This window comes from Mobula hypostoma, chromosome 6, assembly GCF_963921235.1.
Source record: "Mobula hypostoma chromosome 6, sMobHyp1.1, whole genome shotgun sequence".
Classification (NCBI taxonomy): domain Eukaryota; kingdom Metazoa; phylum Chordata; class Chondrichthyes; order Myliobatiformes; family Myliobatidae; genus Mobula; species Mobula hypostoma.
In genome coordinates, this window is record NC_086102.1 from 85637637 (window position 1) to 85665635 (window position 27999).

At 43.4% G+C, this 27999-nt stretch overlaps 1 protein-coding gene across 1 annotated transcript; it reads right to left on the minus strand.

Moving 5' to 3' along the window:
* Positions 1–10593: 10593 nt before the first annotated feature.
* mlnr (motilin receptor) lies at positions 10594–15981 on the minus strand. Its single transcript, XM_063051123.1, has 2 exons — positions 14138–15981; positions 10594–13105 (listed from the first exon to the last, which is right to left on the minus strand). Exons 1-2 carry the CDS (start codon positions 14847–14849, stop codon positions 12795–12797), a joined length of 1023 nt encoding a protein of 340 aa, XP_062907193.1. The 5' UTR covers positions 14850–15981; the 3' UTR covers positions 10594–12794.
* Positions 15982–27999: the final 12018 nt, after the last annotated feature.

Here is a 27999-nt window from a genome sequence, read left to right on the forward strand (position 1 = left end):
GAGAGACTTAGATAGTTTAGGGGAATGGGCAAAGAAGTGGCAAATGAAATACAATGTTGGAAAATATACGGTCATGTACTTTAGTGGAAGAAATAAACAGGCAGACTATTATTTAGATGGAGAGAGACTTCAAAACGCAGAGATGCGAAGTGACTTGAGAGTCCTCGTACAGGATACCCTTAAGGTTAACCTCCAGGTTGAGTCGGTGGTGAAGAAGGCGAATGCAATGTTGGCATTCATTTCTAGAGGTATAGAATATAAGAGCAGGGATGTGATGTTGAGGCTCTATAAGGCACTTGGAGTATTGTGTGCAGTTTTGGTCTCCTTATTTTAGAAAGGATATATTGACATTGGAGAGGGTTCAGAGAAGATTCACAAGAATGATTCCAGGAATGAAAGGATTATTGTATGAGGAATGTCTGGGAGCTCTTGGGCTGTATTTACTGGAGTTCAGGAGAATGCAGGGGGGGAACTTACAGAAACATTCTAAATGTTAAAAAGCCTGAACAGATTAGATGTGGCAAAGTTATTTCCCATGGCAGGGGAGTCTAGGACAAGAGGGCATGACTTCAGGATTGAAGGACGTCCATTTAGAACAGAGATGCAGAGAGATTACTTTAGTCCGAGGATGGTAAATCTGTGGAATTTGTTGCCATGAGCGGCTGTGGAGGCCAAGTCATTGGGTGTATTTAAGGCAGAGATAGATAGGTTCTTGATTAGCCAGGCCATTAAGGATATGGGGAGAAGGCTGGGGAGTTGGGATGACTGGAAGAATTGGATCAGCCATGATTGAATGGCAGAGCAGACTCAATGGGCCAAATGGCCTACTTCTGCTCCTATATCTTATGATCTTAAAATAAAATGAATTTTTTTTTTACAATATTTAGTACTAATACCTAGTTCAGTCACTAACTTCCTTGGTATTAAACCTACTTCAGAGAACTTGGGGGAAAATTCCTTCAAGCAAGCCACAGACACGTGATTTGTAATGGGGTTTGAGCTTAGAACATTTTTTTTTGCTATTGGAGGGTAAATCGGAACACTAAAACTTGTTGGTGGCTGTGGACTGAATTGTGTTTAAGTAAATGGATTTGAACCCTGAAGGTCTAAGTTGTGGGTGGTTGAGTTCTACTATTTCTCTTGATGCTATGCAGTTCTCTTGATGATATCAGTGTGGTGGTTAAGTTAATGGATTGGCTTTCAAAGTTCTGGATCCATGATCAGGGGTTTAACATACACCACCACCACTGAAAGAGTTGAATTCATGTATTTAAAATAAGAAAAGCCTCCATTACAGCTTGAAACTGCTGGATTGTTGCAAAATCCATTGTGTTCATTAAGAAACCTTAAAAGAATGAAATCTAGTCTCCTGACCTGCAGTCTTGTGTGTGTGAATCCAAATCCAGCAATGTGGTTGTCTCTGAACTACTTCCTCAAATCTTTGACATTCAAGAGTAATGATTTATGTAGAACATAAAATGTAACATTACAGTACAGTACATTACAGTACAGTACAGGCAATTCTGGCCCAATGAGCTGCTCCATCCAGCAACCCTCCTATTTAACACTAACCTAATTACAGGACAATTTACAATGACTGATTAACGTACTAACCGGTACATCTGAGGACATTTGGGAGGAAACCAGAGCACCTGGAGGAAACCCACGCTGTCATAGGGAGAACAGACAATCTCCTTACAGAGTGCACTGGAACTGAATTCTGAACTCTGGTATGCCCTCAGCTGTAATAGTTTCTCTACCAAGTACAAGGCGTATCTGTTAGGAGAGTATTCTTTCTGAACCGTTTCACAGATCTGGTCATCTGCCAAGTGAAGTACAGTTAGCAAGGTTTATGCATGACCTGGATGACTGAGGGTAAGATGACCAGCAATAACCTCAAGGACAAATCAGAAGACAGCTGCTGAGAATCATGTCGTAAACTTTTGATAGAGCCTGTCAAATGAGGTTTGGAATTAACATGTTTTGAGACAGGGGGAGAGTGAAAGCAACAGTCCTAAAAGAGTCATTACAGCTCACATTAGCATCAAGGTACTCAAGGAATGTCAAACTATAGCCTTTCCCGATGGAAGTCACTTGCGTACTTTAACCTACTCTAAGATTAATGTGACTCTTCCCTCCCACACAGACCTCTACTTTTCTATCATCCATGTACCTATCTAGGAGTCACTTAAATGCCCTTGATGTATGCCTTCACCAACCACCCCTGGAAATACATTCCATGCACCCACCACTCTCTGCGTAAAGAAATTTACCTCTGACATTCTCCTTATACTTTCCCCTAGTTACGTCAAAATTATTTCCTTTCACATTAGCCATTTCCACCCTGGGGGAAAAGTCTTTGGTGATCTACTCAATCAATGCCTCTTATCTCATGCACCTCTAAGTCACCTCTCATCCTCCAGAGAAAAGTCCTAGCTTGTTCAACCTATCTTCCTAAGACACGCTCTCCAATCCAGACAGTGTCCTGGTAAATCTCATATGCTCTCTTTTTAAAGGTTGCATTTCCTATAATAAGACAAGTAGAATGGAACAAAATATTCCAAGTGTGGTCTAACTGGAATTTAATAGAGCTGTAACATTACCTTGAAGCTCTTGAACTTAATCGACTGACTAATGAAGACCAACACACAAAATGCCTTAACAACTCTATTAACTTACGCAACAACTTTGAGGGGTCTATGGATGTGGACCCCAAGATTCCTCTGTTCCTCAACACTGCTAAGAATCCTACCATTAACCCTGTGTTTTGCCTTCAAGCTTGACCTTTCAAAGTGAATCACTTCACACTTATCTGTGTTGAATTCCGCCTGCCACTCCTCAGCCCAAGTCTGCATCCAATCAAGGACCCATTGTAACCTAAGATTATCTTCTACATTCAGGGCAAGACCTTTAACAGTGCCGATGGGCAGAGGGATCTTGAGGTCCAAGTTCATAGCTCCTTGAAGGAGGCTGCACATGTTGATACTGTAGTTAAGAAGACATATGGCATGTTAGCCTTTATTAGTCAAGGCATTAAGTTCAAAAGTCAGGAAATTACATTACAGCTTCATAAAACTCTAGTTGGACCACATCTGGAGTATTACATACAGTTCTGGTCAGCACACTGTAGGAAGGATGTTGAGGCTTTGGAGAGGGTGCAGAAGAGGTTTACCAGGGTGTTGCCATAATCAGAGGGCAGGCGCTAATATGAAGAGTTGGACAAACTTGGGATGTTTTCTCTGGAGTGGCGGGGTTTGATGGGAGAATCTAACAGAGGTTTATAAGATTATGAGAGGCATAGAGGAGACGGACAGTATCTTTTTCCCACGGTTCAAAGATTCATTTATTATCAAAATATACAACTCTGAATTTCCTTTTCCCTGGGCAGCCATGAAACCAAGAAAGAAAGAAAGGGAGTATAATCATCAACTCCCAAATGCCTCCTTCCGCACAAAACACGAACAAAAAAAGATTGAAGCGTCTCATACCAGAGGGCATGCATTTAAAGTGAGAGGGGTAATTTCAAAGGAAATGTGAGGGACAAGTTTTTTACACAGAGAGAGGTGGGTTCCTATAATGTACTGCCTGGAGTGGTGGTAGAAGCAGATACATTAGAGACTTCTAGGAGACATTCAGATAGGTACCTGAATGTGAGGAAAATGAAAGAATTTGGCATTGTGTAGGCAGGGGAGATTAGTTTAGTTGGCCATTTTGTTTACTAATTTAATTAGTTTGGCAGAACATTGTGGGCCAAAGGGCTGTTTCTGTGCTATGTTTCTATGTTCTAAAATCTGGGCCTCCGTACCTCCCTCTGCCACTGGATCCTTGACTTCTTCACCAGGAGACCACAGTCTATGCAGATCAGAAATAAAATCTCCCCCTCGGTCACAACCAACACCAGCGCACCTCAGGGATTACTCCCTTGCTCTGATCACTCTGCACCCACAAGTGTGAGGCTAGGCACACCATCTATAAATTTGCTGGCAGGATCTCAGATGCTGACGAAGAGGTGTACAGGAGTGAGATAGATAGGCTTGATGAGTGGTGTCACAACAACAGCCTTACACTCAGCATCTGAGTGTAATACAGGAAGGGGAATTCGAGGGAACGCACACCAGTCTTTCTCAAGGAGTCAGCACAGGAGAGGGTGAGCAGTCACAAGTTCCTGGCTATCAAAATCTCAATTTATCCTGGGTCCACCATATTGATGCAATTATGAAGAAGGTACTTCAGTGGCTATATTTCATTCGGAGTTCAACAAGATTTCGTACGTCACCAAAGACTCTAGTAAATTTGTAGCGATGTACTGTGGAAAGCATCCTGATCGGTTGCGTGGCTGTCTGGTATGGAGGAGCCACTGCACACGATTTGAAAAAGTTGTAGAGGGTTGCAAACTCATCCAGCTCTATCATGGACACTGGCCTACCCAGCATCGAGGATATCTTCAAAAGGCAATGTCTCAAAAAGCTGGCATCCAAATTTAAGGACCCCATCACCCAGGTCATGCTCTCTTCTCATTACTATCATCAAGGCAGAGGTACAGGAGCCTGAAGGCAACACTCAACATTTTAGGAATAGCTTCTTCCCCTCCACTATTATTTTCTGAATGGACAATTAAACAACCATGAACACTACCTCACTATTTTTGCTCTTCTTTGATTAATTCATTTCTTTTATATGTTTATTACTGTAATTTATACTATTTTTGTGTGTGGTACTGCAGAACAACATTTGATGACATATGTGTGATAATAAACCTGATTCTGATCCATCCATCCAGTCTTGGGGACTTATCTATCCTAATGATCTTCTAAAATTCCAGCACAGTTCTTAAAATCAGCACGTTCTAGCATATCTGCCTGTTTTACACTGTCCTCACAATCACCAAGATCCCTCTCATTGGTAAATACTCAATACATTAAGGACCTCACCTACCTCCTCTGACTCCAGGCACGTTTCATCTTCTACCCCTGATCAGTCCCACCCTCACTCTAGACATCTTGTTCTACACATATGTGCAGAACGTCTTGTGGTTTACTTAATCCTACTCCCCAAGGCCTTCTGATACCCCCTTGTAGCTCTCCTGAATTCATTCTTAAGCTCTAGCCTGGTGACCTTGTAAATGTCCTGTCTGATCATCACTTTTTATACCTTAAGTAAACTTCCTTCTGCCTTGTGACTAGATGTTCCAGATTTTTTGTCAGCCATGGTTCCTTCATCTTACCATCCTTTTCCTGCCACAATGAGACAAACCAATTCAGAACCCCTTGCGAGTACTCCCTGAATAACCTCCACATTTCTGTTGCACATTTCCCTGAGTACATCTGTTCCCATTTTATGCTCCCACGTTCCTTATGGCACAATAATTTCCCCCACCCTCAATTAAAAATGTTTCCATATGATCTGCTCCTATCCCTCTCCAATGCTATAATAAAGACCAGCGAGTTGTGGTCATTGCCTCTGAAATTAGCCTCTGAGAGACCTGACACCTGACCGGGTTCATTGCTTAGTTCAAGATCTAGTATGGTGTTGGCCAGAAAGAATACAGGAATGGAAGTAGCCATTTTGTGAGATTGTTCTTGCAGCTACCATTTTGTAAACTGTTTGATGAACTGATTCTTGCTTTGGGATAACTTAGAGGCAATTGAGTGCGGACACACGGAGTTTCAGCTAATGACCTGCTAGATCTGAGACCCTACTCAGACCCACGAGAGCATAAAGTTCTCCATAACTTCCACCTTCTCCAGCTGGATCCCACCACCAAGCACATCTTTCCCTCCCCGCCACCTTCCGCGTTCTGCAAGGATTGCTCCCTACACAACTCACTTATCCACTCTTCCCTCCCCACTAATCTCCCTCCTGCTACTTATCCTTGCAAGCGGAACAAGTGCTACACCTGCCCCTACACCTCCTCCCTCACTACCATTCAGGGCCCTAAACAGTCCTTCCAGGTGAGGTGACACTTCACCTGCGAGTCTGTTGGGGCTATCTACTGTATCCGGTGTTCCTGGTGTGGCCTCCTGTAATATTGGTGAGATCCAATGTAGATTGGGAGACCGCTTCACCGAGCATCTATGCTCCATTAGCCAGAAAAAGTGGGATCTCCTGGTGGCCACTCACTTCAATTCTACTTTCCATTCCCATTCTAACATGTCAGTCCATGGCCTCCTCTATGGCTGTGATGAGTCCACACTCAGATTGGAGGAGTAACATCTTATATTCCATCTGGGTAGCCTTGCCTCACTCCCCTGTCCTTCACCATTCCCATTCCTGTTTCCCTTTCTCACCATATCTTCTTACCTGTCCGTCACCTCAATCTGATGCTCCTCCTCCTCCCCTTTCTTCCATGGCCTTCTGTCCTCTCCTATCAGATTCCCTCTTCTCCAATCCCTTATCTCTTTCACCAACTTCCCAGCTCTACTTCAGCCCCTCCCCATTCCTGGTTTCACCTATCACCTACTACCTTGTATTTCTTCCTCCCCTCTCCTCACCTTCTTACTCTGACTTCTCTCTCTTTCCAGTCCTGATGAAGGCTCTCAGCCTGCAATGCTGACTGTCTGTTTATTCCTTTCCATAGATGCTGCCTGACCTGCTGAGTTCCTCCAGCATTTTGTGTGTGTTGCTCAGGATTTCCAGCATCTACAGATTTTCTCATGTTTTGTGACCATTCTCAGATGAGTAGATATTTATTATGTAAAGTGGCAGGTTTGCAGAGAAGCAAACTGTAATCTCGTTAGACTCAGTGTCTGGGTCACCTAGTTCGACTGGTCTGAACCAGTCACAGACGAAAAGAACAAAGACATGAGGCTGAGAGCAGAGACCATGGTACAGTGCTGGCTGTAGCCCTGGACCAGAGCCAATAGGAAGGTAGGTCGGGGTACCTTAAGCCAATGGGATGGAAGTGCAAGGTTGCAACTAGTGAGCAGCTTCAAATGCAAAGGAGTGACAACTCTCCAGAGAGCAATCATCGATGACGTGGAGTACCCCATGGACACGTGGAGATTACATCAGTAGCACAAGGAACACGTAGCTAGCATAGACTCCTTTCTGGCTATTCCCTTTTCTATTCTCTGACTGTTCATGGAGGGCCAGGAAAACTTAGATGTGAACATGGGTACTTGGTTGTGTAAATTCACGTGCTCTTCCATTGAGAGATAAAGGTTACTTATCAGTAAATACGGATTCTCTCTGTGCCTAACTGATCATTATTACTAAGGGGTAATCCTTATAACAGAATTGGCATCCCTGGGTGGGCTTATAATAATTAGCTCTCCTCAAGTTGGCCTGTCTACTTATTGTGTCAGGATTCCTTCCCAGACATACCTAACAAACTCCACCCTATCTTATTCCCTAATATTGATTCGCACCTGAATAGGTCCAAGGGTTTAGATGGGGCAGAGTTTGTTAGGTGTGTCCAGGACGGATTCCTGTCACAGTATGTTGACAGGCCGACTAAGGGGAATGCCATACTAGATCTAGTATTAGGTAACAAACCGGGTCAGGTCACAGATCTCTCAGTGGGTGAGCATCTGGGGGACAGTGACCACCACTCCCTGGCCTTTAGCATTATCATGGAAAAGGATAGAATCAGAGAAGATAGGAAAATTTTTAACTGGGGAAGGGCAAATTATGAGGCTATAAGGCTAGAACTTGCGGGTGTGAATTGGGATGATGTTTTTGCAAGGAAATATACTATGGACATGTGGTCGATGTTTGGGGATCTCTTGCAGGATGTTAGGGTTAAATTTGTCCCAGTGAGGAAGATAAAGAATGGTAGGGTGAAGGAACCATGGGTGACTAGTCAGGTGGAAGAAGGCAGCATACATGAGGTTTAGGAAGCAAGGATCAGATGGGTCTATTGAGGAATACAGGATAGCAAGAAAGGAGCTTAAGAAGGGGCTGAGAAGAGCAAGAAGGGGACATGAGAAGGCCTTGGTGGGTAGGGTAAAGGAAAACTCCAAGGCATTCTTCAATTATGTGAAGAACAAAAGGATGACAGGAATGCAGGTAGGACTGATTAGAGATAAAGGTGGGAAGATGTGCCTGGAGGCTGTGGAAGTGAGTGAGGTCCTCAATGAATACTTCTCTTTGGTATTCACCAATGAGAGGGAACTTAATGATGATGAGGACAGTATGAGTGAGGTTGATGTTCTGGAGCATGTTGATATTAAGGCAAAGGAGGTGTTGGAGTTGTTAAAATATATTAGGATGGGTAAGTCCCCGGGGCCAGATGGAATATTCCCCAGGCTGCTCCAGAAGGCGAGGGAAGAGATTGCTGAGCCTCTGGCTAGGATCTTTATGTCCTCGTTGTCTACAGGAATAGTACCAGAGGATTGGAGCAAGGCGAATGTTGTCCCCTTGTTCAAAAAAGGTAGTAGGGGTAGTCCAGGTAATTATAGACCAGTGAGCCTTACGTCTGTGGTGGGAAAGCTGTTGGAAAAGATTCTTAGAGATAGGATCTGTGGGCATTCAGAGAATCATGGTCTGATCAGGGACAGTCAGCATGGCTTTGTGAAGGGCAGATCATGTCTAACAAGCCTGATAGAGTTCTTTGAGGAGGTGACCAGGCATATAGATGAGGGTAGTGCAGTGGATGTGACCTATATGGATTTTAGTAAGGCATTTGACAAGGTTCCACATGGTAGGCTTATTCAGAAAGTCAGAAGGCATGGGATCCAGGGAAGTTTGGCCAGGTGGATTCAGAATTGGCTTGCCTGCAGAAGGCAGAGGTTCGTGGTGGAGAGAGAACATTCGGATTGGAGGGTTGTGACTAGTGGTGTCCCACAGGATCTGTTCTGGGACCTCTACTTTTCATGATTTTTATTAACGACCTGGATGTGGGGGTAGAGGCTGGGCTGGCAAGTTTGCAGACGACATAAAGGTTGGTTGGTGGTGCTGTAGATAGTGTAGAGGATTGTCAAAGATTGCAGAGAGACATTGATAAGATGCAGAAGTGGGCTGAGAAGTGGCAGATGGAGTTCAACCCGGAGAAGTGTGAGGTGGTACACTTTGGAAGGACAAACTCCAAGGCAGAGTACAAAGTAAATGGCAGGATACTTGGTAGTGCGGAGGAGCAGAGGGATCTGGGGGTACATGTCCACAGATCCCTGAAATTTGCCTCACAGGTAGATAGGGTAGTTAAGAAAGCTTATGGGGTGTTAGCTTTCATAAGTCGAGGGATAGAGTTTAAGAGTCGCGATGTAATGATGCAGCTCTATAAAACTCTAGTTAGGCCACACTTGGAGTACTGTGTCCAGTTCTGGTCGCCTCACTATAGGAAGGATGTGGAAGCATTGGAAAGGGTGCAGAGGAGATTTACCAGGATGCTGCCTGGTTTAGAGAGTATGGATTATGATCAGAGATTAAGGGAGCTAGGGCTTTACTCTTTGGAGAGAAGGAGGATGAAAGGAGACATGATAGAGGTATACAAGATATTAAGAGGAATAGATAAAGTGGATAGCCAGTGCCTCGTCCCCAGGGTACCACTGTTCAATACAAGGGGACATGGCTTTAAGGTAAGGGGTGGGAAGTTCAAGGGGGATATTAGAGGAAGGTTTTTTTATTTAGAGAGTGGTTGGTGCATGGAATGCACTACCTGAGTCAGTGGTGGAAGCAGATACGCTAGTGAAATTTAAGAGACTGCTAGACAGGTATATGGAGGAATTTAAGGTGGGGGGTTATATGGGAGGCAGGGTTTGAGGGCCAGCACAACATTGTGGGCCGAAGAGCCTGTACTGTGCTGTATATTCTATGTTTATCTTTTGCACTTATTATTGTTAGGATATTTGAAGTCAGCCATGGAAACAACCTTGTTACTTTGCACCTTTCCAACATCTGACTTCTGATGTTTTTCTTAGCGTCTCTTTTGCTACTGGGTGATTGTTCTCTTGCTGTTTCTGACTTCTGCCCACACTGACTCAGTAGATGATCCCTCCATGACATTCTCCCTTTCTGCAGCTGTGATACTATCCCTGAGTAGCAATGCCACTCCCATCTCTTTCACCTCCCACTTTGTCCCTTTTGAGACATCTAAGTCTGGGAACATCCAGTACCCATCCCTGCCTTCTGACAGCGAAGTCTTTGCAATGGCTAGAACGTCGTTGTCCCATGTACTGATCCATGCTCAAGTTCATCCTAACATTTCTTGCATTAAAATAGGCACATCCAACTGACTGCAGATCTGTTCCAACAACTGCCTATCTTTCCTCACAGTCCCTCTCGCGCTTCATCTTCTTGCACATTCAGTGCCCCAACCTCTGACGGCTCACCTCTGGTTCCCACTCCCCTGCCAAACTAGTTTAAACCCTCCCCAACAGCTCTAGCAAACCTGCCCGCAATAACATTGTTTCCCCTCGAGTTTCGGTGTAACCTTTCCTTTTTGTACAGGTCATACCTTCCCCAGAAGAGATGCTAATGATCCTGGTTCACTGTACCATTTTCTCAGCCATATATTCATTTGCCAAATCATCCTATTCTTACCCTCAATCGGAACTGAAATAGCTTTATCTTATAATTATTTAGCGGTAGAGCATGCACTTCCGGGCCTTTGAACCACACCGCACCAGCTACCCCACAACCGCAATTAACCCTAACCTAGTCACAGTGACCAATTAACCTAGCCGGTATGTCTTTGGGCTGTGGGAGGGAACTGGAGCAGCCGGGGGCAACCCACGCATTCCACGGGGAGGATGTACAGAGACTCCTTGCAGAACAACGCTGGAATCCAACTCTGAACTCAAATCGCCCCGAGCTTTAATGGTGTTGTACTAGCTGCTACACTACCGTGGCACCCAGCACAAGCAGATTTAATTACCTAAAAAGAAAGTCTCAAAACAGTCGCTGTGGAAGGAAGTCAACAAATGTATTTCAAAGAGCAGTGAGATAAATAAATTATTACAGGCATGCTGATTGAGGAAATATACTGTACATGGGACAGGGCTGCTGTAGGGGAGAGGGACTAGAATCTTGCTCAAGGACAGAGAGCCAGACTCTGCAGTTCAACAACTCTCTGCCACTTCCCTGGAGACTGGTCCTGTTTGAGGGACAAAACCCCACACTTTCATAATTAACAGGGAGTTAACTGTGATACTGAGAACTGAAGATGTCCAGCATAAGCAAGCCTAATGCAAGGTGATCTGGGTGCTATGCGGATACCAAGGGGCCTGAAGTTCCGTTTTGAATCCTTATTCCCCAACGACAGTCTTTAAGCATTTTGAAATTTGAAGGAATAAGGATGGAGGAACCAACGATCCATTAGCCCAGCCATCTATCCATTAATTTGATTTTATCACCACTGATCCAGGAATGAACCAAAGGACAGTCCCAGTTGAGCAGCGCGCTGCTGGGATGAAGTCGGTACCTTTCACCCACCATTCTTGAAGTGTTCTTGTGTCTCTAAGCAGTGACGGCAACTCATGATACTAAATTTGGTTTATATTACTTTGGTTTTGAATGGGTATATAACCACTTCGGCTAATGAAATCCTTGACACGTTATCAGTTTTAATTACTACATATGGGTAATTATTACAAAGTCACAGCACACATATCTTCACAGAATACAATAACACCGTTAATTTTCCGCATTTTAGCCACCTGACAAATTAATTTGGTGGCTGGTTAAGTTTGCCTGATGATCTTTTCCCACCTTGAATCAACCTGATACCCTGATATGTCTGGATCCACCCCACACCCCTTCGGTATCACCCAACTTCCACAGCAAGAGTTCATGATTCCACGAGGGAATCTGCTGCATCATCTTTAGTCTGCGAGGAGTTCCTTTAACACATCCATTCTCACCAAGTACTTGAATTGTCCAGAACCCATTGTCCTTGCGGTGATAATGGTTATCTCTTGAACCACTACGATCTCTACTGTTAGGTGGGGTTACCAGTTTTTACCCGGTGCTAATGAAAGTACATCGATATTCAATATTAGCGTAGGAGTTGTAAGGAAATGTAGCCTGTCACTGTAAGTGTTCGAGGTCTTAGTTACGGAGGTACAATCAAATGAACACACGCTGATTCAGAGCGTTTTGTGGACGTGCACGCTGGACGTCGAGTTTGAGCAATGGATGGGGTGTCCATTACGTAGGAGGGTTCCTGGGTGCTGCCGAAACTGCATCTTTGCGGGCAAGTACAGGCGCTTTAACTTGTGCATTGGGAAAACAGAGACCTTGCTGAAGCGGATCTTTGCAGTTTCTGATCACTGGTCAGTCCTCTTAGTGAATTGAGCAGTTCAGCAATAGAGGCTCACTGGACGTCAAGAGAAGACAGTTCAGCCCTGCTCTGAGTATGATGGACTTTGCTTGAAACATGCAGGAGATGAATGTTAAAGTGCTCCGTCCAACCTGCGACGACGCCACGTACAGCGTTAGTGGCAACAGCGGCTGGAAGTGAAAGACTATTGTGTCAAACTGCAAAGAATCGATTCGCCACGTTTTCTGTTGCTTTCATATCCTTCACAGAAATGGAACTGCAGTATCTACCATCACCTGTTCCCGCACAATTATGAGAACACTCGTTTATGACTTAGATTTTTAAAACTCCAGTCGCTTTTTTTACAGTGACTTTATAACCAACTCACGACCCCTCAAACAACGACACTGTCACCAGATTTAGCGATTGTTTATAATATTTTAAAATCCCTATCTCTCAATAGCTTGAGTGAACGTGTTCATACTGTTGATCGAGCGAGCCATTTCAACAGGAAACAATGTAAACATTTACACCGGGAGAGCGTGTTTCCAGAATTGTAGCTCTTTCCTCGCAGCGATTCCCTGTTTAAACCGGGGAATCACAGGCTAGTGTTTCCCTCGGTGCCACCCAGCGTGTCAGCCGCGGTGTCCCTTTTGCTGGACATTGACCACGAGCGGACCCGGCGGGAAAACAGCAATTCGCGCGCCGCCTTTCTGTATTTTTTGGAGATTAGGTTGTAGAGAATGGGGTTGATAGAGGCGCTGAGGTAGAACAGCAGCAAGCAGACGACGTTGAAATACTGACTGAAAACGAACAGGTCAAGGCCCTTACTCCTCGAGAGGCTGGAGAAAAGATTTCGACCAATGTGGAAAGGTAGCCAGCAGACCACAAAAGCCAAGACAACTATAGCTAAAATTAAAAAAAAAGGAAACAAGCTATTAATCCAGCACAATTTATTATGGAATTACAATTTAAGAATCACGTATGTTGACAGGCGCGCGAGGAGGAACAGCGACATAAGGATGGAGCGGCTCTTTTACGCCCAATGCACGCATGTTTTAATTCCCTCAATAGCTTGATTAGTTTATTCATTTTGAGCGACGTATGTTGCAATATAGTATTTGCAGGCTACGAATTATATTAAACCATAAATCTAAAACTACTCCGAACACGCACATAACCTGCAAAAATTAATCAGAGATGAGCCATATTAATGCTCGGGGGTGGTGGTGGTGGGGTTATACTGTTAGTTCATTACAACCGTAGAAATTTTGCAATGATTTCAATGTGGTTTTCCGCAGCAAAAGTTCTGAAAAAGAACTGCAACAAAAAGGGAAGGACACTGAAGGAGGGACTGTCGTTTTCATTGGCTGGCCTTTAGCGAAGTAAAAATCAGCACCACCAAATCACATTTACACAATATCACGTCTTAATTTTGTTGTGGAGAAATGCGTTCAGTAAACTGACTCCAAATATTCTTTCTTTTGACGTGGAAGAAGGATGAATTAATTTTGAATGCCCCCAGTCTAAATCTCAGAAACGTTGCTTTAAATTTTAATTGAGTCAGGGAGTGCAAGAACCCGAATGCAAGCTATATTCAGCGAAAATACAACAAAAACAAATGCTGAGAATCTGGAATGAGAACAGAAAATGCAGGAGACACTCAGCAAGTGAGGCAGCACTTTTGTGAAGAGAAACAGTTCACGTCTCGGCGGGAAGGTCCTTCCTCGGGGGGGGGGCGGTCTTCGAGCTGAGGTTTTACCATGTATCCTACCTGACCTGGGAACTGTGCAGATTGTATTCGGGGGGGGGGGGCGGGGGCGGGAAGTGATATTTGTTTTGAAAGTCAAGTGAGGAGATATTCTCTCCTTGGATGTACATTAAGCTATCAGCAAAGCGTTTCTCAACTCAAATCAACATCTTGCATAAAACCAGACTTACCCAAGAGTTTGACTGTTTGCTTGTGATACTTTTCCCTGTTTGCAGCATTCGGACCCTTGATATTGTTTTTGTTTTTCCACAGTTTCCTTCCTATGAACCCGTACAGGAAAGTGAGGCAAAACATGGGGAAGAAGAAGTAGACTGTTGAGACCCAGATCATGATATCGAGGACCCCCGAGTTGACAGCGTATTCGGTGTGCTTGCACATATCTTGTTCCACGCCGAGCAAAAAGAAGAAAGGTCCAGCCGACACCAGGGCGACGGTCCAGAGCAGGGCGATGACTGACCTCACTCTCCGCTTGGTGACCAACACCTTGGCTTTGAGGGGCAGGCAGATAGCCAGGTACCTCTCGATGCTCAGGGCTGAGATATGTAGAATGGTGGCGTAGGTGCAGCCTTCGTTGATGTACTGATAAAACCTGCACAAGAAATCGCCGAAGAGCCAGGGCTTGTACCTCCACATGCGGTACACGTCGAAAGGCAGACAGAGGAAGATTAGCAGGTCCGACACCGCCATGCTGGACAAGTAGAGGTTGGTGGTGGTCTTCATGTCCTTGTACCTTTGGATGATCAGGACCGTCAGCGCATTGCCGGTGACTCCAACGATGAACAATACGATGCAGACCACTGTCACCGGGATCAAGGTGGAGACAGGAAAGAGGGGGCAGGACTCATAGTCGCAGCCGAAAGTGCTGTTGGAAGCATTCGCCATCTCAAGGGGTCTCCCAGGCTAGACTGCGTGAACAAGCTGGAAATGAGAACTGGGCTCTCTCTTAAGGTGATGGGTGGCTGCACCTAGGTTCAATATCTCTGGTAGGATGGGAAATCTCGCGAGCAAGTTTCTCGGTTTGCAGGTGCAACAGTAACTATGCTTCTACATTGGCATGCGTTGCTCTCCACTGCCGAATTCGCAGCGGTGTGTGACTGCAGGAGAACTTCCTCCAAGTCCCATTTTATCTGTATTGAATGACAGAGTACCCCCACTCGAGGGTTCAGACACAGATCGTAGAGGGAGGGACGGCAGCATCCACAGAGGGAAAGTTAACCACCTTCCTCTTGATAATATTGAATGCAGCAGAGATAAAGAGGGCACACGTAAACTCCGGTCTGTTGCCTGGCTGATATCTTACGCCTGAACTCAGCTGAGCGGATAAATCCCTCAATGCGAGTTCTGATGAAAATGTCATCAGCGACTCTTTATGAAACCAAGCGAACAGTTGGACTGCTCGCGCACACTAATATACAACGAGAGCGATTGCAGGCAAAAGATACCCGGAAGAACTGAAATGCAACACAAAAAAAGGCATGAACCCGGGATTCAGTGGGAAGGTAAACGCATAACTGACAAAGAAAAATCGGGAGGGTGCATTTTTCCAAAACAATGTTGACAGAGGGAACGGTTTTGTGGAAGCATAAACGCAGTTATCAATTCCCCCGGAATTTCTCGAGGTGTTTGGTCCCGAAACTAGTTCAGTAGAAGAATCGGGATCGAATCATAAGTAATTGACTTTAATACTAGTAGGAGTTAAGGAGCCGGTAAGCCAATGGCAAATCTTTCAGAAATGAGACTAACCTAGGACAAATATTTGGGTGAAGAAAGTCAGGGGGCAGCCAGCGGGATGATAATCAATTATATTTATTTATTGAGATACAGCGCGGAATAGCCCCTTCCGGCCCTTCGAGCTGGGCCGACCAGCAATCCCTGATTTAACCCTAGCCTAATCACGGGACAATTTACAATGAGCAAAAACCTTTGGACTGTCGGAGGAAACCGGAGCACCCGGAGGAAATCCAAGATTAGAACGTACAAACCACTACATTACTGTGCCGCCCCAAATAGTGTGGGAAGATAATCCTAACAACTTTTGAACATGTAAGCACTAAAGTGGCTATTATTGATAACTAGCATCATCACAAGTTATAAAATAAGCATTTAAAAGAATTTATGATTGCTAAAGGAGGTAGTTTCCAACTGCTGCACTCTGTGTAGCCCGGAAAGATAATCATTGAGGTAAAGGCAAAGCAACTGAGGTCCAATTATGAAAGTCGGAAGCACAAGTTATACAAAAACTTTTCACGTGTCCATGTTGCCTAAACTGTTCAGAGCAAGATATGTATGTGATGTAGTGTAAGGAACTCTAGAACCGTGTGCAGCGTTATTGATAGGATGTATGAGAGGCCCGCCGTTGGTCGAGTTCGACAGTGGATATTGCGTGCCAGCTGTCTACGTGATACGCAAGCCAGTACACAAACCAGGTCAATACGACAGGGGAAGCACGCTGTTGCCCACATAGCAGATGATGAATCCAAAGGAAAGGCAGAGGCCGATAGTCGCAGCACCAGCTGCGTCGCGGGAGTTACCAGACAGCGTTTAACTCAAAGTCTTAGGGACTCCAGCTCAGGATTTTTCCTCGGGGTTGACTTCCGAAGCCTTCCCCATGAGTGGGTATAGCCGCAAGAAAGCGGAGGTTAGAGATCAGTGTTCCTTCTCCTAGGTAAGCTGCCAACCACGTGCCCCATCTGCCCGAAGCTACCGCAATCCACATTTGCCCCTTCTCCAGTCAGTAGAAACGGCTCCGCCGGGCTTAGTATCTATGCCATACGTGAAGGGGGCTGGACTTTCTTGACAGGCCATTTGAAATGCACGCAATTTGGAGCATTTAACAGGTCGTGTGAGCTTACCCCTAAACCTACTCGCAAATTTCTATAGCTGTATTACGGAGAACATTGTACTGGCTGCATCATCGTCGTCGGGGTATGGAGCGGCCACCGCATACGATCGGAAAAAGCTGAAAACTCAGCCATCTCCATCGTGGGCACTACCCTCCCCAGCATCGAGGACACCTCCAAAAGCCGGTGCCTCAAAAAGGCGGCATCCATCATTAAGGACCCCCATCACCCAAAACATGTCTTCATATTTCTTCCATCAAGGAGGCGGTGCAGGAGCCTGAAGCTACACACTGAACGTTTCAGAAACAGCTTCTTTCTGAATGGACAATGCATCCATGAACACGACCTCACTATTAGTTTGCACTACTTATTTATTTTTATATATCCTTATTGTAATTTAGTTTTTAAAATCACGCATTGTAACGTACTGCTACCGCGAAACAACAAATTTCATGACATACTGAATCCTGATTCTGATTCAGTAGTCCACCAACGTTTCAGTCTATATTGTATATCATGAGTGGGTCTTGAACCCAAGTAGCCAGTGAGCCAGGACGTGAAAAGGAAGTTAAAATGGATTTAATTTTCCTCTCACAAAATTTAAAGGTGGCATCAAAACCTTTTTAATATTAGCTGAAGCAGTTCTTTTGAAATTTGTTCCCAAGGGAGAATAGGAAACATTTGATTTCTCGGGAGAAAAATATTGCTAGGAAAGGTAATTAGATGAGAGAAATACATTTCAAAGGAAGTAAATGGTCTCTCCATAAGGTATTGACGTTTAAAGCATAAAATCTTTTGGGTACTTAGGGAGATTTACACCTAAACGTAAAGCCCTTAAATGAGATTCTGATGAAAGCTCTGGATGCAGTACAAGTTCATCACATCACAAGTGAAAGGTTTGGCTATTACCTGTTCTTTACATGTCATCAGGAGCAAGAAGAATCTTCTGACACTTCCTTAACATTTAAAAATATCAGCAGAAAACTGCAGCTTTGGAATTTGAAGGATTTTTTCGGCAGAGACCGGACTACTCATTGAAACCAAAAGCCCATGACTGCTTATGTGAGGTGGAGCTGAAGGCACAAAGCTTTCTAATCATCTAAATACAAGCTAGTAATATTGATTATCTGACAACAGAAAATATATGAGCTAGAAGACAAAATACATGAAAAGGTGCAGCTGGGTGGCATAAATGTTCAAAGCACTGGATAGCAAAATTAGCAGCTGAAAAGATAACCTGCATATGCAAAAAACGTGTGATAAGGACTGGAAACAACAGGAATTCTGCAGATGCTGGAAATTCAAGCAACACACATAAAAGTTGCTGGTGAACGCAGCAGGCCAGGCAGCATCTCTAGGAAGAGGTGCAGTCGACGTTTCAGGCCGAGACCCTTCGTCAGGAATGAGCGTGAGGGTTTCCCGCCACATTCCAAACACATACTTGTTAGTAGGGTCATTGTAAATTGTAAATTGTTCTGTTATTAAGCGAGGTTTATAAGAGTGATTGGTGGCCGGCGTGGCTTGTTGGGCTGGGAGGGCCAGTTCTATGCTGCACCTCAAAATAAATAAAATACAGAAATAAATTGAAAGCCCATAAATCGTAGAAGGCGAGTTGTAGGAAGAAATACAGGCTCAGTAGAGCTACTAGGACTTGATGTTTCAATCCCTATGGTAAGTCGGCACTCTCAGTGTTGGCAGTGGGCTTGGAGTGGTGACAAGGAGGGTAGGTACGTCATCGGGGCCATCAGATGGGCAGATTTAATAGCAGTGAGAAAACAATGCACGTTGTACAAAACAGAGAAAAAGATGGCGCTGGTAAGGGTGACTTGCTGCATGCAGCACCAATGAGAATCATCAAATATGCCGGTCAGGACTACTACAGCTGAAATCCACAGTCACAACCACGGGTACTTCAGTAGGCAACATCACTTTAAAGTGTTTTTAAAAAAAAAACTATGGATACTCAAAATCGACAGATCCCTGACTCAGGTCATCAGTGCAGTTTCCCTTGAAACACAGAGGCTTCAGACCCCCAGTCCTGACTATCGGTCTGGCAAATGTACCATCTCTGGAAAATAAAATTGAAGACCTCAGAGCAAGATTGTTGTACCAGAGGGGTAGAAGGAACTGCTGAGTACCTTGCTTTACAAAAACATCGCTATCCCCTGCCATCTTGCACATAGCACAGCAACTTGATGGATTTACCATTTACAGTAGACAGGACAGCTCAGACTTTTAAAGGCAGAGGAGGTGGAGCCTCCTTTATAAGTAACTCATGTGGTACAGACGTAGTGGTCGTAAGTCCTGCTCACCCAACCTGGAACATTCAGCGGTAAATGTACTTTTTAAGCTGTTGAGGAAGATTTCTGCCATCATTCTAGTAGCGGTGTCTATTCTACCTCAGGCTGGGACTAAAGGAGTTAAGCTCCATAATCAACAGACACGAAACAGCATACCCTGATGCCTTCCCTATCATTGTGGGGGATTTCAACCAAGCATGCTTGAACAAGTCTCTGAACGGCTACCACCAACATATCACCAGAGGAGCCAACACACTTGACCACTGTTACACCACCAAGAATGCTATCCCATGCTCACACTTTGGAAAGTCCGATCGATCACCTGGCTGTATTTCTACTCCCGGCATATAGGCAGAGATTAAAGACCACAGCACCAGTGGTGAGGACCAAAAAGATATGGTCAAGGGAGGTAGAGGAGTATTTACTATTCAGGGATTCATCTTCCAGTCTGAATGAATAAGTTACAGTTGTCACCGACTTCATCAAACCCTACGTGGATGAATGTGTGCCTTGGAGGACATACCGGACATCAAAAAACCAAATGCCGTGGATGAACCAGGAGATTCATAGTTTGCCGAGGGCTAGATCTGTGGCATTCAAGATTGGTGATCCAGAACTATACAAGAATTCCAGGTACGGCCTACGGAAGGCTATCTTAAGAGTGAAAAAAAATTCCAGTTGTGGTTAGAGATGCACGTCAGCTGTGTCAGTGTTTGCTGGTCATTACTACTTACAAAGTGAAACTCGACATCATGAATGGCTGTATTGCTTCACACTCAGTCAAGCTCAACACCTTTTATGCATGCTTTGAAGGGGAGAATCAAACTATATTTATGCAAATCCCTGCAGCATCCAGTGACCCTGTGATTTCTATCTTGCAGGCCAACATCAGAACATCGTTCAAGAGGGCAAGGCCTCGCAAGTCATCAGGCCCTGTGGTGTACCTGGTAGGGTTCTGAAAACATGTGCCAACCAACTGGTGTGGGTGTTCAAGGACACCTTCAATCTCTCACTGCTGCAGTCAGAGGTTCCCACCTGCTTCAAAAGGGTATCACAGGACTGCCAAGAAGAGCAGGGCGAGTTGCCTCAATGACTATCTCCCAGTGGCACTCACATCTACTGTGATGAAGTGTTTTGAGAGGTTGCTCATGGCTAGAATCAACTCCTGCCTAAGCAAGGACCTGGACCCCTTGCCATTTGCTTATTGCCACAATAGGTCTACAGTGGATATAATCTCACTGGCTCTCCACTCTGCCTTGGATCACCTGGACTTAATGCCAGGCTGCTGTTTTTTGACTACAGCTCAGCATTCAACGTAATCATACCCTCAGTTCTAATCAAAAAGTTCCAAACCTGGTCCTCCGTATCTCCCTCTACAACTGAATCCTTGATTTACTCACCAGGAGACCACAGTTTGTCCAGATTGGAAATAACATCTCTTCATTGCTGACAATCAACACTAGTGCACCTCGAGGATGCGTGCTTACCCACTATTCTACTCTCTCTCTACACCCACAACTGTGTGGCTACGCATAGCTCAAACACCATCTATACATTTGTAGATGACACAACTATTGTTGGCAGAAATTCAGAAGGTGTCCAGGAGGTATACAGGGGTGAGATAGATCAGTTGGTTAAGTGGTGTTGCAGCAGCAACCTTGCACTTAGCATCAATAAGACCAAGGAATTGATTGTGGACATCAGGAAGGGTAAGTTGAGGGAACACACACGAGTCCTCTTCGAGGGATCAGAAGAGGAAAGGTGAGCAGTTTCAAGTTCCTGAGTGTCAACATCTTTAAGGATCTATCCTGGGCTCAACGTATCAAAGAAGGCACAACAGCAGCAATAATTCATTAGGAGGTTGAGGAGAATTGGTATGTCACCAAAGACACTTGCAAATTTCTACAGAAGTACTGTGGAAATCATTCTAACTGGTTGTATCACTGGTATGGAGAGAGCACTGCACAGGATCAGAAAAAGATGCAGAAAGTTGTAAGCTAAGCTAACTCCACCATGGGCGTTAGCTTCCCCAGCACCCAGGACAACTTAAAAAGGCAACATTCATCATTAAGGACCCCCATCACCCAGGACATGCCCTCTTCTCATTGCTACCATCAGGGAGGAGGTACAGGAGCCTGAAGACACATGCTCAACATTTCAGGAACAACTTCTTCCTCTGCTATCATATTTCTGAATGGACAATGATCCCATTAACACTTACTTAGTATTTTTCCACATTTTTTCCAGTACTGCACTTATTTATTTTTTATATATACTTATTGTAATTTATACTTTTTATGTGTTGCAATGTATTGCTGCCACAAAGCAACACCTTTTGTGACATATGCTGGTGATATTAAACCTGTTTCTGATTCTGACAAAACTCAATTCTGTTCAAGAATCATTCACTAGTTGCACCTTCTAGAATCACAATCAGGTTTATTATCACCGGTATGTGTCATGAAATTTCACGATGTTGGTGCAAGAACAACCAGTAACACTTCAACTTAACTTGGGAGCAACTTGTAATGACCTTTTCATGCCAGCCATTAACCAGGCACTGCAGTAAAACCAACAACTCACTTACTAATGATGCACAAGGCTACACTGCTAACTCCTGACATGCTTTCCGAAGCTGAACTGCAGTATGATGTGAATTTCACCAATAATCTTAAAGATAATGTGCCTATACTTGAAAGTAGTACCATTAACAATACACAGTAACCAGATCATAAAGATGACTGTAATGCAAGCAAACTCTTCAGTCACACAGCTCACAGATGAATATACAAAATGTTTGTTATAGAACAGAAAAACTAGATGTCCAAAAATATGTAGGAAGAAAATTCAAGTACAGTAACCTACAATACAGGCACACTACTAGAATAAGGTGTCACCACTGACAAATGGAGATGACCGTGATGAATCCTGTATCAAACAGAACGCAGTGGCAACTTGTCACATTTAGATTATATGAGATCATTGGAGAGGGGAACCTAATCTTGGGAAGACCAACAAGGACATTTGCTAACTGAAGCAAATACAGCAATGCCAATAAGCACACCACTAACTCCACAGAGTGAGAACCCCAAAACACAGCAACAGACAGTGGGGAAACCACATACCAGTTGTGGAAGACTTTATGCTAAAGTAAAGCACATAGAGATTTGACAATTAGATTAAATGCTTTGTGCCACAAGAGATGTACAATTTGTGTCATGTAAATTATTCAATAGTACTTCTTTAAGAGATGTGTCATGCGGCCAAATGTTCTGTGTTCTTGTAGTAGTATTTAGTGTGAAACTTATCTGGGAATCTGTTTGTCTCTAGTGAAAACCATAGCAAAGAAATACTATAAAATAGAATTTAAGTAAAGCAGCCATTGCTGTGATTTTAAATATTGATAATTTTCTAGTATCTTAGAGAAAGAGGGCAGAGGTTATTTGTTCATTTTCTGGAGATGTTGGCATTGTTGACAAGGCCCTAATTCCCCTTCTTAACCCACTATAGTTCTTTAAGTGAAGGTATTCCAATGGTGCTGTTGAGTCATAGTTCCAGCATTAGGATCAAACAATGATGAAGGACCAAGAAGAGTGAGCAGCTTGATGATAACGTTTCTACACATCCCCTACTCTTTTATTTCTTAGTGATGGAAATCACTTTGGAAAATGCTGCTGGAGTACTCTTAGTAAGTAACTGCAGTGCATTTTGTAGATGGCTCACATGCAATTGCTATGTGATGTGGAGGGAATTAATGCTTTTGATTTTGAATGGGATGTCACTCATATGAGTTACTTTGTCCTGAATGGTGAAGAGCTTCTCAGAATCAGAATCAGGTTTATTATCACCAGCATGTGATGTGAAATTTGTTAACTTACTAGCAGCAGTTAAATGCAATACATAATCGAGCAGAGAGAAAAAAAAATAAAGTAAAACAAAATAAATAAACAAGTAAATCAATTATGTATATTGAATAGATTAAAAATGTGCAAAAACAGAAATACTGAATACTAAAAAAAGTGAGGTAGTGTCCAATGCTTCAATGTCTATTCAGAAATCAGATGGCAGAGGGGAAGAAGCTGTTCTTGTATCGCTGAGTGTGTGCCTTCAGGCTTCTGTACCTCCTACCTGATGTTAACAGTGAGAAAAGGGAATGCCCTGGGCGCTGGAGGTCCTTAATAATGGACACTGCCTTTCTGAGACACCATTCCCTAAAGATGTCCTGGGTACTTTGTAGGCTAGTGCCCAAGATGGAGTTGACTAGATTTACAACCTTCTGCAGCTTCTTTCCGTCTTGTGCAGTAGCCCCTCCGTACCAGACAGTGATGCAGCCTGTCAGAATGCTCTCCACTATACAACTATAGAAGTTGACTGTTGTTGGTGCTGCTGTCATCAAAGAAAATGGAGAGCATTCATACATGCTCTTGATTTGTTAACGATGGTAGAAAGGCTTTGGGGTGTCAGGAGTCAAGTGTACGATACCATTGCCTCTGAGTTAATCTTACAGCCAGGATACTTATATGGCTGGAACAGTTAAATTTCTGATGAATGGTGATGTCTAGTATTGATAACTGGGGACCCAGTGATGGCAATGCCATTTGGATATCCATAGTAATAGCCAGGCCCCCTTCTTGGGTATGTGATTGCTCGCATTTCCATGGCATGACTGTTACCATTTGTCAGCCCATACCCAAATGTTGTTTACGTCCTGCTGTATGTAAAAGTGGGCTTGAAGAGTTAGAATAGATTTATAAGTTGTGGAATCATCAGTGACTAAGCAACTGAAGATGATTTGGACTGAAGAACTCCCCACGATAATGACCTGGGCTGAGATGATCAACTTTCAACAATCATTGATGGTGCAGATCTTGGAAGGAAACATTTGGATTAATTTTTCAGCTCCCCTGGCAGTGCATGGTTTGGAAATGCTTCAGTTGTATCCTTAGTATTCAAATGCTGGGCCTCACCATTACTGTTTAAGTGTCCACCTTCATGACAAGTCGTGACAAAACTGCAGAACTTTAATTTGAAGCATTGGTTGGAGGATCACTTAGTCTCCATACTGCATCTTTGTTGTTTGGACACGTGATGCAACTTCACCAGTGTTTCTACTGCTTTCCAGATATGCCTGATGCTGCTTCAACCATTGCCTTCTGCACATCTCTTTGACCCAGAGTTGGCAGTAACAGTGGGGGATATGCCAAGCCATAGGCTGAGTTGTAATGGTGTTAATTTCCACTGCTGTGGATGGTTCAATGGAATTCTAGATGCAAAGGTAGATCTCTATATCCACAAATACTTTACTTAAATTTTATCATGTTCAGGTGCACCTAATATAGGTAGACTGGTGAGGACAAAATCAAGTAGGTTTATTCCTTTGTTGCTTTGTTCAATACTTGCTGTAGAACTAGTTCAGCAAGAAGCCCTTCAGTTCAGTACTTACACTCAGTAGTCACTTTATTAGGTACCTCCTACACCTGATAAAGTGGCCACTGTGTGTATGTTTGTGGTCTTCTGCTGCTGTAATGTTCCACTTCAACATTTGATGTGTTGTGCGTTCGAAGATATTCTTCTGCACACCACTGTTATAACTTGTACCTTTGAGTTACTGTTGCCTTCTTGTCAGCTTGAACCAGTCTGATCATTAACCTCTGATTAACAGGGCGTTTTTGCCAACAGACCTACCATTCACTGGAATTCACACGAACTGCTGGAGGAACTCAGCAGGTAAGGCAACATCTATGGAAAGAAGTACAGTCAACATTTCAGGCTGAGTCCTGCTGAAGGGTCTCAGCCTGAAATGTCGACAGTACGTTTTTCTATAGGTGCTGCCTGACCTGCTGAGTTCCTCCAGCATTGTGTGTGTGTCGCTTGGACTTCCAGCATCTGCAGATTTTCTCTTGTTTGCCATTCACAGGATTTTTTTTTTTGTTTTTCACACCTCTCTATAAACTCTAGAGACTGTTGTGCATGAAAATCCCAGATCAGCAGTTTCTGAGATACTCAAAGCAGCCCATCTGGCATCAACAATCATACAGTCAAAGTTACTTAGACAACATTTCTTCCCCATTCTGATGTATGGTTTGAATAACAACTGCACCTCTTAAACAGGAGAAAACCTGCAGATGCTCGAAATCCAAGCAACCCACCTAAAATGCTCGTGGAACTCAGCAGGCCAGGCAGCAACTACGGAAGCATATAGTTGACGTTTCTGGCTGAGACTCTTCATCAGGACTATTTTTCTCCAGTCCTAGCCTGCTGAATTTCTCCAGCATTTTGTGTGTGTTGCATCTCTTCACCACGTCTGCATGCTTTTAAGCATTGGGTTGCTGCCACACAATGTGCATTAACAAGCAGGTGTACAGGTGTACCTAATAAAAGTGGCAACTAAATGCAGAACATAGAACATAGAATAGTACAGCACAGTCCAGGCCCTTCAGCCCACAATGTTGTGCCGACCCTCAAACCCTGCCTCCCATATAACCACCCAACTTAGATTCCTCCATATACCTGTCTAGTAGTCTCTTAAACTTCACGAGTGTATCTGCCTCCACCACTGACTCAGGCAGTGCATTCCACGCACCAACCACTCTCTGAGTAAAAAACCTTCTTCTAATATCCCCCTTGAACTTCCCACCCCTTACCTTAAAGCCATGGCCTCTTGTATTGAGCAGTGGTGCCCTGGGGAAGAGGCGCTGGCTATCCACTCTATCTATTCCTCTTATTATCTTGTACACCTCTATCATGTCTCCTCTCATCCTCCTTCTCTCCAAAGAGTAAAGCCCTAGCTCCCTTAATCTCTGATCACAATGCATACTTTCTAAACCAGGCAGCATCCTGGTAAATCTCCTCTGTACCCTCTCCAATGCCCCCACATCCTTCCTATAGTGAGGTGACCAGAACTGGACACAATACTCCAAGTGTGGCCTAACCAGAGTTTTATAGAGCTGCATCATTACATCGCAACTCTTAAACTCTATCCCTCAACTTATGAAAGCTAACACCCCATAAGCTTTCTTAACTACCCTACCCACCTGTGAGGCAACTTTCAGGGATCTGTGGACATGTACCCCGAGATCTCTCTGCTCCTCCACACTACCAAGTATCCTGCCATTTACTTTGTACTCCGCCTTGGAGTTTGTCCTTCCAAAGTGTACCAACTCACACTTCTCCGAGTTGAACTCCAGTGAAGCTACCAAGCCATTCTTGCTGGACGATGAGGTTCCTCACTCAGAGAACATTCTGTACCAATACCACTTTCAGCACTTCTAACTATTGTTCAGGACTACCCAGGGAACGTAATAGAGGAGTCTGCCACTTTGTAAGATATAATTTTGAAAGGTACAATTCAGTAATTTATATCTGTATCAGAAAGAAGGATAAACATACCGTACTTTAATGTTCTTTCTTGGTCATAATCTTGACAGACTAATTCTAATGTAATCGTCTGATCTATAAATTTTAGCAGTTAAATATGTTCTGAGAAACAACTAGACTATTCTAACTTGATTTGCAACTGACTGTTGAGCCAATGAGCTAAATATTTGATTAAATTTACAATTTAAATCTTCAGAAGTTATTAACAAATGCCGGTATTGTCAAGACATCTCACTATTATAATATCAAATCATTGATTTCACATTATTATGATGTCATACTGTCTCCTTTGAAATCCCAATTAATTTGTTACTTATAAACTACACATGGTTCATAATATTATCACATCATATAGGGAATTGATTTTAGACACAACATAGACAGTTTTAAGAATAGCCATTGCTACTGATATTAAGAAGGGTGTTAACTACGTTCCTTCAATCCATCCCAAACATTGACAACTTTAACAATGGAGGTGACAAGTAGCACATGTTTGTAGCACATCTAAGGCCAGTTCATAGGAAAACTAGGACATTCCGGCAGGTTCCAGGGGATCTCAATACATACCAAAATGTCATTGATATACAGCCTTCATATAACTTTGGTAGCATCATGGTGTCGTTGGTGGGACAGCTCTCCCACTTCAGGCACAATCTCAAAGCATACATTAGATGGACTTTGCAAGGTTATTGAAGTTGACATCTTCTACTTGATTGTATCCTTATTAGCTTGGATTTTGCAGGTAAATGCAAGCAATCCACTACATGTAATTTTTAGTGGGAGTTCAAATTTACTAATATGTTCAAATTTATTATCTAACTCTGTCACTGGACTCTACACAGAACCTGTTACCAAGACTCAAGTTAGCAGAATTCCCCCTGGGTTTATACTGCGTCATTAGACCCAATTTTAATGAGGATGGCGGAGCCTTGACTAAGAAAATAAATACCTCAGTTTATGTTAATATCAGTTCTTTGTAGTCAATTTTTAAAATTTTTAAATTGAGTCTTAAACTTTTAAATTATCCCTTTAATTTGTAGTAGTTTATAAATGTCTCCGTATGGATAAGAAACATTAATTAAAGAAAACCCTTACAACTGAAACAGATGGCAAAGCTGTGGTGAAGTTTTGTTGGCTATCAAAGCTTTCAGGGCTTCCTCAGAGCATCACCACTGCTCAGCCAAGTATAGACATGGGACTATCATGTGTGGCAATAATAGATAGAGGTCCAAAGTATATAAATATAGCATTTTCTTAGAACTGAGTGGGTTGATTGGCTTCTTCACAAGTACTTAAAAGTTAATTATATTGCTAAAACTCAGGAGTCACAGATAGGCCAGTTTGGAAAAAGTGGTAGATTTCCTTTTCTGGAGGACAAGAGTGAATCAAATGGGTTATTGCATTAATTTACTGGTTTCACAGTTACTACTCTTGAGACCAATTCCTTTTTTAAAATGATGAGCAGATTACATAACAAGATATCCATTCTTCCCCTTCCTCTGGTTTATGATTATT